This window comes from Carcharodon carcharias, chromosome 16 (assembly GCF_017639515.1).
Source record: "Carcharodon carcharias isolate sCarCar2 chromosome 16, sCarCar2.pri, whole genome shotgun sequence".
Classification (NCBI taxonomy): Eukaryota; Metazoa; Chordata; class Chondrichthyes; order Lamniformes; family Lamnidae; genus Carcharodon; species Carcharodon carcharias.
The window spans coordinates 98,777,725-98,794,004 of record NC_054482.1 but is presented as its reverse complement, the minus strand read 5'-3'; the positions used below and the strand labels follow the sequence as shown (position 1 = coordinate 98,794,004).

The window sequence follows — 16,280 nt, the reverse complement described above, 5'->3', positions numbered from 1 at the left end:
TTCATGGTGAATGTTTAAATGATGGCCAGTCAAGTGGGCAGCTTCATCTTGGATGATGTCAAAGTACTTCCAGATTGTTGTTCTACACTCATCCAGGCAAGTGGAGTGTATTCAAACACACCCCTGACTTAATTGTCAATGCTGGACAGGGGAATCAGGAGGCAAGCTACTCAGTGCAGAATTCCCAACCTTTGACCTGCTCTTGTAGACACAATATTTCTGTGGCTGGTTCAGTTAAGTTTCTGGTTCATCGTGACCCCCAGGATGTTGACGTTGAGGGATTCAGTGATGGTAATGCCATTGCATGTCGGTGGGAGGTGGTTAGACTCTTTTTCTTGTTGATGGTCATGGCCTGGCACTTGTGTGGTGTGAATATTACTTGCTACCTATCAAACCAAGCCTGAATGTTGCAGAGATCGAAAGCCATTTGACAATGTTTGCTTTGGAAAGTGAAAACTAATGTTGGAGTTCTGATTACAGTGCAGGTAAATATTTCATAGCACGTTGAGACAAAAATCTGATCAATTGTTCTTGCCTCTGGAACCACAGAAAAATCCTCCTGCTTTGTCAGAAAGGGTGACATCACTTCCCTTGAACCCCAATCCTCTTTAGGGCTAGGGGTTGGCGGGGGTGGGGAGTTCAATTGCGGGACTCTAAAAGGACCTGTAAAGAAAGGGATAAAATAAATCATATGGGGTGATTATAATACATTTAACTTTAGAACGTTATTTGGAGCGCCAAGTGTCTATCTAGCAATTGTTTTTCCTCTACTTACTGTGGACTTACTGGTTGTGTGGTCTCCCCACCCAGGTGTTTATAGCTGGCTATGCTGTGACAGTGGGTTCTGCAGAAAGACTCATCTTTGGGTACGACAGCTTTGGAAACACTTGTGGAAAGAAAAACTCTCCAATTAAGGGGGCCTCGCTGTCAGGACAAGACATGACCAACAGAAAGTGAGTACTTTTTGAAAGATTTACCAGTGTGTATGTACTGTGTATATATTCTGTCAAATTACCTTGACCACACATTGCATTCTCCAAACAAGCAAAAAATTTGGTTGACAAAAGGTTAGCTAACCAATCAAGCAGCTCTTCACTGTTTACTCATGGGGGAAAAAAGATCAGAGGAGGGAAAGTATCCACCAATTAACATATAGACAACTAGGTGGCAGTAGATCTCCATTAATAAACCCACACAGGAGCTGGAGAGGTAGATCAGATGCTCATGAACAGAATTCAAATTATAATGAAGAGGATACCAGAAATAAAGAGCAGATTCTTCCCAAGGTGGTGAAAAAGATATTGTGGAAGATAGGGGTGAGTCAGTAAGACTGGCAAGTTTTCATTGTTATGAAGTCAGACATTTTAAAGCAAATTGTTGGAAATTAAAAAGTAAACCTGTGGCATTGGTACACGTGACTTGCATTTATCCAAAGAAAGCTGCGCTGAAGAGTGCAGTTTATGAGAAACTGATCACTTCCAATGTTTTTACCCTGGCTGTAAATAGAGATGTGAGGGATTTGAAGGGGAAGTCAATCCATTTTTTTGTCTAAGGAGGAACCCAGAAAGGTTGTTATGCTAAGGGTTCAGTCCAAAGCTTATGGTCAGCAGAAGATTTAAACCTTCAGAAAATTTGTGGAATAAAAATCTATTGGTGAAGGGTATTGATGGTAAGAGTGTGCCCATCCATTGTGTAGAGTGAATTGAAATTGTGCTTTGGTAAAGAGATCTGTGATCGTCAGCATCATTTCTAAATTACCCATTAATCATGTAGAATTTATATTGGGGAATGATATAGCGAGTAGTGTCGTTTTTCTACAATCTGGGACTCAGGCCACAGTCCAGAAATGGTTCCTGTGAGTAAAAGCTCTTCGCCTGTTTGTGATTCAGTTGAGCAAGGAACTGATTTAAGTAAAAATATTGATGAGTTCGCCCCAGTAATGGACAATACAGAGGCAGAAAAAGTGACTGCAGAATTTCCAAATCAAAATTCTTCTTTGAAACATCAAAGAAACATCAAAGTGACCCTGAAGATCACTTCCAACCTAACCTTGGAACTATAACCCCCCTATCCCTGGGTCTATTCTGGTAAATTTGTACCCTCTGAAGGATCTTTCCTAAAGTGTGGTGACCAGAACTGAACACAATATTGTAGTTGGGGCCTAACCAGAGTTTTATATAGGTTCAGCATAACTTCCCCATTTTTGTACCCAATGCCTCTATTAATGAAGCCCAAGATCCCATCTGCTTTGCTAACCACACTCTTAATATGTCCTGCCACCTACAAAGATCAATAGACATGCACCCCCAGATCCTTCTGTCCCTGTAAACTCTTTAGAATTGTGCATTAAGTCTATATTGCCTGTCCCCATCCCTTCTGCCAAAATGCATCACCTTGCACTTCTCTATTAAGTTCTATCTGCTGTTTGTCTGCCCATTCTGCTAGCCTACCTATGTCCTGTTGCAGAAAATTAATTTCATCTTCACTACTTGCCACTACTCTAAGTTTGGTATCATCGGCAAAGTTTGAAATTTTATTTCATATTCCAAGATCCAAATCATTTATACATAGCAAAAAAAGCAGTTATCCTAGCACTGATCCTTATGGAACACCACTGTCTGCCACCCTCCAGTCTGATAAACAACCATCTACCATGATTCACTACTTTCCTTAAGCCAATTTTTATTGAATAGCACACTGGTCATCTTAAGTTACAAACCACAATTTCTTTAAATCACTCTTTTACATGGTACCTTGTCAAACACTTTCTTAAAATACATAAACATCCACTGCATTCCCTTCAACAATCTTCTCTGTTACTTCATCAAAAAATTCAATTAGATTAGTTAAACCTGATCTGCCTTTTACAAATCCATGTTGGCCCTCCTTAATTAACTCAAACCTCTCCTAAGTATCTGCTGATTTGTTTTTTCCCCTGATTCAGGATTCCAAAACCTTACCCACCACTGATGTTAAAGTAACTGGCCTGTAGTTGGTAGGATTGTCCTTACACCCTTTCTTGAATAGGATGTCACATTTTCCACTCTCCAATTCTCTGGTACATCTCCTCACTCCCCGCGCTCCTCTCTTCCACCACCACCACCCCCCCCCCCCCCCCCCCCCCCCCCAACCCCCCCATCCCCTCCATAGAACCATAGAAAAGTTACAGCACAGAAGGAGGCCATTCGGCCCATCTTGTCCATGCCAGCCCGAGGACACTCAGGTGCCCTTTCTAATCCCACCTTCCTGCACCCGGCCCATAGCCCTGCAGCTTACAGCACTTAAGATGCAGATCCAGGTACTTTTCAAAAGAGGTTAGAGTTTCTGCCACTACCACCAACTTGGGCAGCGAATTCCAGACACCCACTACCCTCAGTGTAAAAAAGTTCTTCCTCATGTTGCCCCTGCACTTCTCTTGAATCCCTTGTTCTAGAATTCTCCATCAAGGGAAACAATTTTATCCTGTCCACTCTATCTATTCCCCTCATAATTTTGTACACCTCAATCAAGTCACCTCTCAGCCTTCTTTGTTCTAAGGAAAATAACCCCAACCTATCCAATCTCTCCTCGTAGCTACACTTTTCTAACCCTGGCAACATTCTTGTAAATCTCCTCTGCACTCTCTCCAGAGCTATTACGTCTTTCCTGTAATGTGGTGACCAGAACTGCACACAATATTCCAATTGTGGCCTCACCAGTGTTTTATACAATTCCAACATTATATCCTTACTTTTATATTCTATACCTCTGCCAATGAAGGCATTCCATATGCCTTCTTTACAATCTTGTCTACTTGAACTGCTGCCTTCAGGGACCTGTGTACTTGCATGCCAAGATCTCTCACTTCATCTACCCGTCTTAATATATTCCCACTTATTTTTTAACTCTGTAACTTTTTGACCTCCCTAAATGTATGACCTCACACTTCTCTATGTTAAAATCCATCTGCCACTTTACCGCCCACTCCACCAACCCATCTATATCGTTTTGGAGATTATGACTGTCCTCTACACTATATCCACTACTCGGCCAATCTTTGTGTCATCTGCAAATTTCCCAATCTTGCCCCCCACGTTCACGTCCAAATCGTGTGCCTAGCCTGTACCTGAATCATTTCTTCCTTAAAGATTACCCATTGTTCTTCAACAGTTTTTCCTATCAATCTCTGGTTCCATTTTATCCTCACTAGATCCCTTTTCATCACATTGAAATTAGCCCTTCTAATTTGGAAGTTCTATATTAGATTGTTCCTTGCTCTTCTCAATTACTAATCTAAACCTTATGTTATACGATGATCACTCTTACCCAAATGTTCCCCCACAGACCCTTGCTACACTTGGCGCACCTCATTTGCAATACTAGCTCTAGCAATGCCTCCTTTGTGGTTGGGCTGAGAACATAGTGATCATAGTTCAGAAATTCTTCCACCTCCTGACCCTTTACTCTAACATTATCCCCATTGATATTTGGGTAATCTCCCAGTAGCACCAACCTATAGTTCTTGCACATCATGTGTCAAGTTCTACAGCAAAGCTTGAACCTACAAACTTTTCACTCCACAGTGAGAATGTGCTGTTGAGCCAAACTTGCACCACAGTTGAAGCTGATGTAGTTTGTCTTTCTGATCATTCCTTCAAACAAAACCTTTCCGGACAGCCTGCAGAATCATTTTTTAATATGTTCAGCCCAGAGATCGCTGATATTTGAAGTGTTACTGATGTGCCCATTGAATAATGACAGCTTTGTTTCTGTGAGGAATAAACACCACCAACAGCTTGGGATGAACAGGAGACTGGAGGAGCAGGGATGAAGAGATTTAAATTCAATGTCCATTGATGGAGTTACTGGCATTTCTGCAGTCCTCCTCGCTAACAAAAAGATGCCCCAAAGTATTTTAGGGGTGAGGCTGAGCAGGAGAGAATATAGACAGAGCGGGGAAGGGGAACAAATATCAAGTTGTATGACTTTCTCACAAAATGATGTTTGTGACTGGAATTGGCTGATCCCATAATGAAATAATGGAGATAATAAACGTGAATCCCTTGAGCCACTAAGAATCCATTTCTTTCTTCCGCAGTGAGTTTTTGTGTTAAAGTGAGAGAGACCTCAAACCCAAAAAGGAAAATATTGCAGATGTTGTCTAAAATAAAAACAAAATACTGTAAAACACTCAGCAGGTCAGGCAGCATCTGTGAAGAGAGTTGACATCATATGTTGTTGAATTTTCTATGACTCAAGTCTCCCCCTCCCCCACCATGATGACTAAGATACTTAGACCAATTTAGACTAGTGTGCAGTGAGCTAGCTGGGCCCAGCCAAGATGTTAAAAGGACCGTTACTGTCCTGCCCAAAACAGGTTGATATCGTCTTAAAATCCTTCCAACGCACAGCAGTAGCAGGTGGTAAGAACGGGAGAGATTCTAGGTTGGCCATGTGATGGAAAGAAGGTTGGACACTCTACCATCACTATCCATTATCACAGAATCACAGTGCAGACCAGGCCTTTCGGTCCATAGAGTCTGCACCGACACGTGAGAAACACAATAGCTCCAGACTACAACACGCATGTAAAAGTGCACGTTGCCACAGCAACTTGACCTCCGTGAGTGATTTATAACACCGCCACCGTCCTGTCTCCACTGATGCCTGTGAACAGCCCCCCGCCAGGGATTGGGATCAGGATCAGGATTGTTGATACTTTCAACAATTTCCAATGTTCTGATTGCACGCAGAGAAAGTGAGGCGCCAGAGATGATCAGGGTCTATAAAAGTGTAACCCCAGCCAGCACCTAAAGCCTTCTGAGTGCAAAGGGCGAAGAGAAAAAATTTAATGGGAAACACTGGTGTTGAAGGTGGAAAAAAAAAAAATTTTTACAGTAATGTGATCATTTTTTAAAATATGTATTTAATTTTGGGCCCTTCCCCCTCCCAGTTCACAAGGCTCCCGCTCCACCCCCATCATCAACCAGGCCTGCTCTTCAGCTGGCCATAAGAGGGATGGGGTTTAAATGTGAAGCAGTGCTGGATAACCAGCCAGCCTGTTTCGCTTCCAGTGGAGCTGCACCTGGCTCTGATTTGACACCTTGTCCCCCCCCTTTCCCCTTACCCCAATGGCCACCCCCCTCCCCCGGGTGGGATACACTATGCCACTTATTGTTGCTTAGTGTTAATGCAGCCTTGCACTGTGCCCCCAGCGACCTACTCTCTTCTGCCTTCCGCTACATTGCACAGGTACCGCCATGTGGAACAAAAGAACTGACTGAAGATCTTTAATTTGGGTGACCCTCGATGGCTGAATATGTGAAAAGTGAAAGGTTTCTGTTGGAACGGAATCTCCTGTAGCTGTGAGGGGGCCAGCTTCTGCGTGCAGAGCAGCTGAGAGCTGAGGCTTCCGGGAACAACTCGTGGTTGCTCTGCAATTCCTCCAAGCTGTGCCCACAGAAATTCTCTAGATACCACATTGTCCAAGGCTGTTGAAAGAAACTGTTCCTGCCTAGCCTGTGCCAGCATCGGGATAGTCTTTGACTTGTTGTGATATAATCATTGCGACTGACGACAAGTGTGTATTTGTGTCAGTCAAACCAATTGTTGGACTCCACAAACGGTGTGCCAACATGCTCACTCATTGACAGTAAACTAGTTCTGGGCCTGACCTGGATTAAAAAAATGATATTTTCAGACATTAACAAGGTATTTTGTTTCCAAACAGACACGTATTCTTTCTGAACACCTGCAATGTGGACATTAAGAACCATCAAATAAATTCATTGTCTATTTGTGTATCTGGCTGTCCTCAAGAGCAGCTGAATGGACTAGAAGAGCTGAAACATTTTGCTCAGTACAATGGTAAGTACAGTTACATAGAAGTTACAGCATGTGAACAGGCTGCTCAGTCTAACTGGTCTATGCCAGTGTCATTGATTCAAATGAATCTCCTTCCACCCTTTTTACTCCATGTCTGCATATCGACATGCCCATCTATCCTTTCTCCCTCGTACTTAACTGGCTTACCTTCAAATGCATCAATGCTATTTGCCTCAACCACCTCCTAAGTTTGGGGGAGGTGGTGGCATAGTGGTATTGTCACTGGACTAATAATCCAGGGACAAAAACAGAATTACCTGGAAAAACTCAGCAGGTCTGGCAGCATCGGCGGAGAAGAAAAGAGTTGACATTTCGAGTCCTCATGACCCTTCAACAGAACTATAATCCAGGGACCCAGGCTCGAATCCCACCACAGCAGATGTTGGAATTTGAATTCAATAAAAATCTGGAATTAAAAGTCTAATGGTGACCGTGAAACCATTGTCGATTGTTGTAAACACCCATCTGGTTCACTAATCTCCTTTAGGGAAGGGACCCACAGCAATGTGGTTGACTCTTAAAATGCCCTTTGGCTAGCGACACCCACATCCCATGAACAAATTTTTTAAAAACTTTTCATGCTATGATTGTGTGAAACTTAGGAAATGGAGCTATCAAAATTCAACAGAAAATGTTTTCAAAATACATTTGTTATTAAAGATAGCTCATTGGGAGGTTGTTTGCTTTCATCTGGCAATCTAACAACATTTTCTTTATGAAAGCTTCGTCTAGTGTGTATCATATACTTCACAATGTAAAATAGAACATGATGTGTGAAGTAGCTGTTTCAGTTCTAATATGATGTGATTGGTTTGTAAAATTGTGATAGGTGAAATGTAAACCAACCCTGAATCTCGCTGTGCAGCCTACAGCAGAGAAATGCAACCCAGCAAAATAAAAGATGACTGTGTCTCCACTTTATTTGGATTGTTTTGTGAAGCCACATCATTCACTGAGATAAAAACAAAAAAACTGCGGATGCTGGAAATCCAAAACATCATTCACTGAACTATTTTCCAGCAGGATTTCACAGCCTGACACCTCGGCACTAAGCATCTCGGTGTACAGTGGCTGCTTTATCATCAATGTAGTTTTTTTTATTATTCACTCTGTGAATATGGGCGCTGCTGGTAAGGTCAGCTTTTATTGCCCACCCCTTATTTCTCTTAAGAAGATGGCAGTTGAGCCATGGTGTGGGCTGAAATAAGGGAATATTTAGGAGGTGTGGCACAGTCAGTGGTAAAGAAGTAGGAAGGTACAGAGCTGAAACACTCTGAAGAAAATGAAGTGGTGAATTGTGATATCTTTGCCAAGTGATCCAACTGCTATTTAAAAGTGAGGAATTTACACTTTGTTTTCACTATATAGATACTATTTTACCCAGTAAAGCTTGTTGTTCTATTGGCCATGCCAAATCACTAGTGGCCTTTAACCTGGATACAGATTGTTTTGTCTTGTTCAACCAGCTGGTAGCACGATGACACATAAGAACATACTCTCTGTTTCACCAACTGGTGACTGCAAATCAGAATGTGACAGTACAGCACCACACTCTGGCGAGCATTTGGGAACTGCAGTAATTGCTGCTTCAATAGTAATTGTGTTTACAACATTTTTCTGTTGTTGAAAGAGTCAAAAGAAAGATGGATTTTGTTTTTCAAATCAACAGTAGGAAACCAAAAGAAAGAGCATTAAAATTTCAGTGGGTAAAAGAGAAAGTCAGGTTTCAAATAGATTTTGACCAGATCCAGTCATTTGTGCTCGATACACAAAATCTGTTTCAATATCTCCAAAATCTGATTTAGAGAGAGTCCTTGGAAAGAATTCATAGGGGTGCACATCTGTGCAGTTATGGCTACATGTCAGACAAAAGCCAGCAACAACTCAGTGGGCCGAATGGCCTCCTTTTGTGCTTTTGACTCTGTGACAACCAGTATCCTCCCATACCCGCACCAAAAATGACCTGATACCAGTCTCTGTATTCTATTTTTAATGTGCTCCACTCTTCTGCAGTGTTTAATATATAATCTAATCACTTTTATTTGTCCTATCACTTCAAAGTGAGTTCCTTCACCATCACACAAAATAGGCTGAGAGGGCTTGTAAGCTGATATATGCATGATATATATATATATATATATATATATATGCATGTCTTTTTGATTTCTGAAGGTCCGTCAATTTGTCAATGTTATTTGTGATTCATTGTACAAAAGCATGAGTAGAATTGAACAGCAAAGCTCTGCCAATGGCATGTTGAGGCAACAAAAGTAACAACACAAGTTGTGTTTTACCAATCAAACATCTAAAGGCTGCTTCTTAAATTCTTTAAATTTCTGGTTTCAACCTTTGAGCTCAGCTGCGATTAAACCAATATTTGTGTTGCTGTTTAGGTTCCTATTTATGTGTGTATAGTTTAAACGTTTCCGACTACACAGAGCCTTCAAAAGCAGCTCGTCTCTGCCCCAAATTACCAATCCCGCCAAGGTGAGATTATTCATTTGCTTATGGTTCTAAATGAAGGTTTGTTTACTGTTCGGAGAAGCACTTCCTGCGTAGACAAGCTGAAACCATATAGTTAGTTGTACCCTTGGTACATTCCTGTATGATTAGACTTTTTGAATTTACTTTATGCCAAATTATATGCCTGTAATAAAGAGCGATTAGGAGTCAATGGTCTCCTGTAGTATGTTCTCATTGATCATTTGCACAATGTAATCACTGTCTTTGTGTCACTCCATTTGTTAAATAAACATTGAGAAAGTTGAGTTTACATTGAATATGTTGAACTATTATTTGACAAAAAATGATGTGTGTGTGTGTGTGTGTTCATGAGAATAATGTTTTCCCAGGCAGGGGTTTGCAGATATGCACGCACGTCTGCGGTTTATTGTTACCCAATCGACTTACACGTATCTCTTGAACTTATTTTTAAAACAAAAGTTTAATACCTTTCTACAAAAACAAGCATCGTTGTCCTTCGGTGTCAGCCATGGCTCAGTGGGTAACACTCTCACATCTGAGTCATAAGGGTTGCCGTTCAAGTCCCGCTCAAGAGGCTTAAACACTTAATCCAGGCTGACAACTCAGCCCAGCACTGAGGGAGTCATGCACTGTCAGAGGTGCCATCTTTCAGCTTGGTTAAGCTGAGGCCCTGCCGACCCTCTCGGGTGAATGCAAAGGATGCTTATAGCACTATCGCCCTGGCCGATATTTACCCCTCGACAAACACCGCCTGATTCTCTGGACACTTACCTCACTAATGTTTTGGGGAGCTTGCTGTGCTCAATTTGTCTGTGGCATTTCCCACATTCCAACAGTGACCACACTTCGAGACATTATGAAAGGCACCACATTAGTGTAAGTTTGTCCTTTCTTTGCACAATGCCGTGTTTGTTATTTACATTTGAAACGTTTTCCTCTTTTAGCAAGTCATTCCCACTCTTCAATCGCTGTGTCCCTCAGAGCCCTGCCTGCTATGCCCACTTTCTCACCATCCTCATCAATGTGGTCAAGGAGAGCGACTTCTTCCAGCGCATCATAGGCGGCATCATGGCAAACAAAGAGTACATTATAGGACTCAGCTTTTTTGCAGTAGGTAAAGATTGTTCTCTGCTAGGGACTGGATTGATGTGTAACTGCTGTAACTTTAGTGCCTTCAGGGATGTAAACTTGTAGTCAGCGGGGGAAGCTGTGTTAAATATATCCTGTGCATAGTGACAGTGATGTAGCAATTATTGGGACCCTGCAGATTCAGTTGTCATGTATTGCATTCTAATGAATTGTCCAATATTGAGGCAAAAAGCTTAGAAACAGCAACAATTATTGGGAAACATTTTGATACATTATTTTTATGTTAAAAATGTGATACAGTTCATTAAAAGATTATCCGCGAAAGGCTGCTACACTGGGTAGCAGGATGGGTGTGGCACTGGGCGTTGCAGTGGGGCGCGGTGCAGTGGGGTGTTGGCACTGGGTGGTGCAGTGGGGCATTGGCACTGGGTGGAGCAGTGGGGCGCGGTGCAGTGGGGCATTGGCACTGGGCGGTGCAGTGGGGCATTGGCACTGGGCGGTGCAGTGGGGCATTGGCACTGGGCGATGCAGTGGAGCATTGGCACTGGGTGCAGTGGGGCGTTGGCACTGGGTGGTGCAGTGGGGCGCGGTGCAGTGGGGCGTTGGCACTGGGTGGTGCAGTGGGGCGCGGTGCAATGGGGTGTTGGCACTGGGCGGTGCAGTGCGCCATGCTGCAGTGGGGCGTCGGCATTGGGCGGTGCAGTGGGGCACGGTGCAGTGGGGTGTTGGCACTGGGCGGTGCAGTGCGCCGTGCTGCAGTGGGTGGCACAGTGGGGTGTTGGCACTGAGTGGGGCGTTGGCACTGGGCAGCGCAATGGGGCATTGGCACTGGGCAGCGCAGTGGGGTGTTGGCACTGGGTGGTGCAGTGGGGCATTGGCACTGGGTGGCACAGTGGGGCATTGGCACTGGGCAGTGCAGTGGGCTGTGGCACTGGGCGGTGCAGTGGGGTGGTGCAGTGGGGCATTGGCACTGGGCGGTGCAGTGGGATGTGGCACTGGGCGGTGCAGTGGGGTGGTGCAGTGGGGTGTTGGCACTGGGCGGTGCAGTGGGTGTTGGCACTGGGTGGCGCAGTGGGGCATTGGCACTGGGTGGTGCAGTGGGGCATTGGCACTGGGCAGTGCAGTGGGGCATTGGCACTGGGCAGTGCAGTGGGGCATTGGCACTGGGCAGTGCAGTGGGGCGTTGGCACTGGGTGGTGCAGTGGGGCGTTGGCACTGGGTGGTGCAGTGGGGCATTGGCACTGGGCGGTGCAGTGGGCTGTGGCACTGGGCGGTGCAGTGGGGTGGTGCAGTGGGGCATTGGCACTGGGCGGTGCAGTGGGGTGGTGCAGTGGGATGTGGCACTGGGCGGTGCAGTGGGGTGGTGCAGTGGGGTGTTGGCACTGGGTGGTGCAGTGGGCGGTGCAGTGGGGTGGTGCAGTGGGGTGTTGGCACTGGGTGGTGCAGTGGGGTGTTGGCACTGGGCGGTCCAGTGGGCCACAGCACTGGACCACAAAATTGTTATAGCACAGTAGGAGGCCATTCAGCATGTCATGTCTGCACCAGCTCTCCAAATGAACAATTCACTGAATGTTATTCCCCCATGTTCTCCTTGTAACCCTACACATTCTTTCTTTTCAGGTAACATAATTGAATGCTTCAATTAAACCCTCCTCCACCACACACTCAGGCACTGCATTCTGGACCCTAACCACTCGCTGCATGAAGTTTTTTTTTCTCGTGTCACTGTTTTTTTACTGATTCCTTCAAATCTGTGCCCCCGCCCCCCCATTCTCGATCCTTTCACAAGTGGGAACAGTTTCTCCCTATCTTCCCCATCCAGACCTCTCATGATTTTTGAATACCACTATCAAATCTCCTCTCAACTGCCTTTTCTCCAAGGGAAATGGTCCTAACTTCTCTAATCTATCTTCATAACTGATGTTCTCATTCCTGGAACCATTATCATGAATCTTTTCTCCACTCTGCCTGGTAGCCCAGAACTGGACGCAATACTTCAGCTGAGGACAAACCAGTGCCTTACACAAGTTCAACATTATCTCCTCGCTCTTTTACTCTATGCCCCTGTTATTAAAGCCTAGGATACTGTATGCTTTATTAACCTTTCTCTCAACCTGTCCTGCCACATTCAGTGATGTATGCATATGTATACCATTGACCCCTGCTTCTGCTCCCCCATTAGAGTTGCTCCTGTTATTTAATATTGTCTCTCCATATTCTTCCTCCCAAAATGAACCACTTCACGTTTCTCCAGGTTGAGCTTCATCTGCCTCCTATCTGCCCATTCCACCAACTTGTTTATGTCCTTTCTACACTATCCTCCTCACAGTTTACAATGCTTCCAATTTCATATCATCTGCAAATTTTGAAGTCGTGCTCCGTGCACCAAAGGTCTAGGTCATTAATGTATATCAGGAAAAGCAAGGGTCACAACACTAATCCCTGGGGAACTCCACTAAAAACCTTCCTGCAGCCCGAAAAGCATCCACTAACCACCATTCTCTGTTTCCTGTCACTCAGCCAATTTCGTATCCATGTTGCTATTTCCCTTTTATTCCATGAACTGTAACTTTGCTCATGAGTCTGTTATGCGGCACAGTATCAAATGCCTCTTGGAAGTCCACATACACCACGTCAACAGCGTTACCCCCAGCGACCCTCTGTTACCTCTTCAAAACCTCCAGTTAGTTAAACATGATTTTCCCTTTAGAAATTGATGCTGGCTTTCCTTAATCAATCTGCATTTGTCCAAATGATTATTAGTTATGTCCTGAATTATTTTTACTAGAAGTTTCCCCACCGCCAAAGTTAAACTGACTGGCCTGCAGTTGCTGGTCTTATCTTTACACCCTTTTTTGAACAAGGGTGTAGCGTTTGCAATTCTCCAGTCCTCTCGGACCACCCCCTGAGTCTTAAGGAAGACTGAAAAATTATGGCCATTGCCTCTGCAATTTCCATTCCCACTTCTCTCAGTATCCATGGATGCATCTCATCTGGTCTTGGTGCCTTATCAACTTTAAGATTAGATAGCCTCTCCAGTAGTACCTCCTTACCAATTTTACACCTCGTAATACCTGAATTACCTCCACTTTCACCGTGACCTGGGTAACATCATCTTCCTTGGTAAAGGCAGAGGCAAAGTATTCATTTAATACCACAGTTATGCCCTCGGTGTCCATGCATAAGTCCCCTTTCTGTCCTCACCAGCCCTGCTGCTCCATTTACCACCCTTTTACTATTTATATGCCTGCAGAAGACTTTGGGAAACTCATTGCAGAAACTCACCAAGCCTCCTTAGACAGCACCTTCTAAACCCATGACTGCTACCACCTAGAAGGACAAGGGCAGCAGACAAATAGGGACACCACCACCTGAAAGTTCCCCTCCAAGCCACTCACCATCCTGACTTGGAAATATATCGCCGTCCCTTCACTGTCACTGGGTCAAAAACCTGGAATTCCTTCCCTAACAGCACTGTGGGGTGGCCCGACACCACATGGACTGCAGCAGTTCAAGAGGGCAGACCACCACCACCTTCTCAAGGGCAAGTGGTGATGGGCAATAAATGCTGGCCCAGCCAGCGATGCCCACATCCATAAATTAATTTTAAAAAGCTGCCAGTCTCTTTTCATGCTCCCTCCTTGCTTCTCTTATTTACCAGGGTGGTGGAGGATGGGGGGAGAGATGGTGGCATAGTGGTACTGGTAACCACAGCACTTGGTGGAATTTAAATTCAAACAATACTATTAGTAAACTTTCTCAAGAACACTGATACAGTAGTAATATACCTTACTTTTAAAAGAAGTAAAGTAAGACTCACCTGTTTATTTCCTAGTTTAGACAAGATAAATAGGAAATACTCACCAGCCAATGACCTACCTGTTTCCCTGCGATGTCACACCTTGATTCTTCTTTCCAAACACTGACTTTAATCCCCAGACTGGCCACATACGGCCCTGCCCACCGCACCATGTCTGCAAAGCCCCACTGTATCTCCAAAGTCTCTTGAGCTCTCTCTCACTCCTTTAAACTCCCCTGTGTCTCCCAGTGGGTGGCGCGGCGGGCAGCACCGGTGGGTGGCACGGCAGGCAGCGCCGGTGGGTGGCACGGCGGGCTCTAGCATTGCCTTTACTCCTCTGGGAGCTGACTCTCTCCAGCCCAGATTGATTAGATGCGAACCTGCACCATCTGCTGGCAGCAAAGATTGTTACTGAAATACGGTTGTAAATTGACATTTAAACAGTCGGGATGGTCTAGCTAGGTCAGGATGGCCTTGCTTTTCCTTCTGGAGCTTCACAGATCAGGTATAAAGTTAACATCAATGTTCCTATTGATTTCATAATTTTCACAATGACTGACCTAGGCGTCCTTAGTAGGATTATTCCTTGCCCCCTCTCGCTCCTCGTTTTGCAATGCTTCATAAAACCTACCACTTTAGCCAAGTTTATGGTTGCCTTTGGCTCAGTGTCAGTTATGATCGTCTGATTAAACCCCTGTGAAGCACATTGGTATGTTTTACTAAGTCAAAGGTGCTACACAAATACAAGTGGCTGTTGTTGATTTGGCCAGCAATGCTAAGAAGTGTCCTTTCCAAACCTCTTGCATCAGCCATTCCCTGCATGCCCTGCTCCGACCCCTAACATAATTCAAACTAGGACAAGCCACCCTGTAAGAAATATAAACGCAAATGGAGCTGAGGCACCTGGGCTTTGGACCATGGTTTGAACACCCCTGATAAGGAGCCAGAGCAGCTTAATATTTTCAAATAGTTTCATACCATTGGAATCATCTTAACCTTTATGGCCAGGTGCAAGATGGGCAATAGCAAACTGACCACCCATTTTACTCATGATTTCCTTTTCCGTTCATCCTAATTCGTCTGGTGATCATGGTTAAAACTACCCCCATTGATTTTGTACCCGCTTTCCAATGGACATATGCCTACATCATGATATTATCCCCAATTCACAAACAAGCACAAAACTGATATTCTTCAGAGGTCATAAGATTGATGGCTGTGAGCAGTTAAACCCAGGATAGATGCGATATTAAGATTTAGAAAGAAAGGGAGATCAATCATCAACTTTAGGGAATAAAAATGTGGACGTGGTGTAAAAATTGGAAAACATGTTTTACATTCATGTTTAATTTTTACTGAAAGCAATGAACAATAGAAATCAGAGCTTCAGATAGTTTGAACGTAAATCGTAGTGACTCTTGCTGTCTGTTCCACAGTCCTCTCTTTCATCATGGTGGTTGTCTTCAGATTCATCGCCACACTATTGATTCATATCTTCATCGCTCTGGTAATTTTTGGATTGCTGTGTAAGTGCATCTATTTTAAACCAGTTTCATCATTCACACAGTAGTGACAGGAGTGTGTGTCCCACTAGAAGCCGTCTGAATGGATAGCCAAACCCAAAGTTTCCAAATAGAAGGGAATATGCAACCTTCCTGGATGCTTTGAATCTTGAGGTGAGGGGATAAGATACAAAATGTTCCTTTATAGGAAAGAACTTTCAGTTTACCCCTTTACGCCTTACTTGTGACTCCAGACCAGAACCAGCTATTCCGACAAAGGGTCCACACCCACTTCCTTCAGTGGCCATTTGTTTTTCAGGTGGTGACAGGCCTGCTGTGGTATAAGCATAGCCTGGGCCTGTTCTGAAACTCAGCGCTGTGGAGCAAGAGTGCTGCGGCCTGAGTGTAAATTGGTTCCTGGGCCTCGTTTATGTCCTTCGGGTGAGCTGATGGCACCGGTGGGCAAAGGGATAAGTCGCTTTCAAGCGCCCTGCTTTGTTGGCAGCAGCCCCCTGAGTCACGCCCCAGGAGAGGGATTGGAG

General features: G+C 44.4%; 1 protein-coding gene across 5 annotated transcripts in view; it reads left to right on the top strand.

The window, feature by feature from the left end:
* Positions 1–16,280, top strand: part of LOC121289206 (choline transporter-like protein 3) — a 96,527-nt gene that overhangs the window by 34,211 nt on the left and 46,036 nt on the right. For 3 of the 5 annotated variants that reach the window (XM_041208406.1, XM_041208407.1, XM_041208408.1), the window contains 5 exons: positions 821–953; positions 6,710–6,846; positions 9,258–9,351; positions 10,293–10,462; positions 15,673–15,762. In XM_041208406.1, the coding sequence (XP_041064340.1) occupies positions 821–953; positions 6,710–6,846; positions 9,258–9,351; positions 10,293–10,462; positions 15,673–15,762 (624 nt within the window). Of the gene's footprint in view, positions 1–810; positions 954–6,709; positions 6,847–9,257; positions 9,352–10,292; positions 10,463–15,672; positions 15,763–16,280 lie in introns of all 5 variants that reach the window. The other 2 variants (XM_041208405.1, XM_041208409.1) reach the window with 2 other exon arrangements.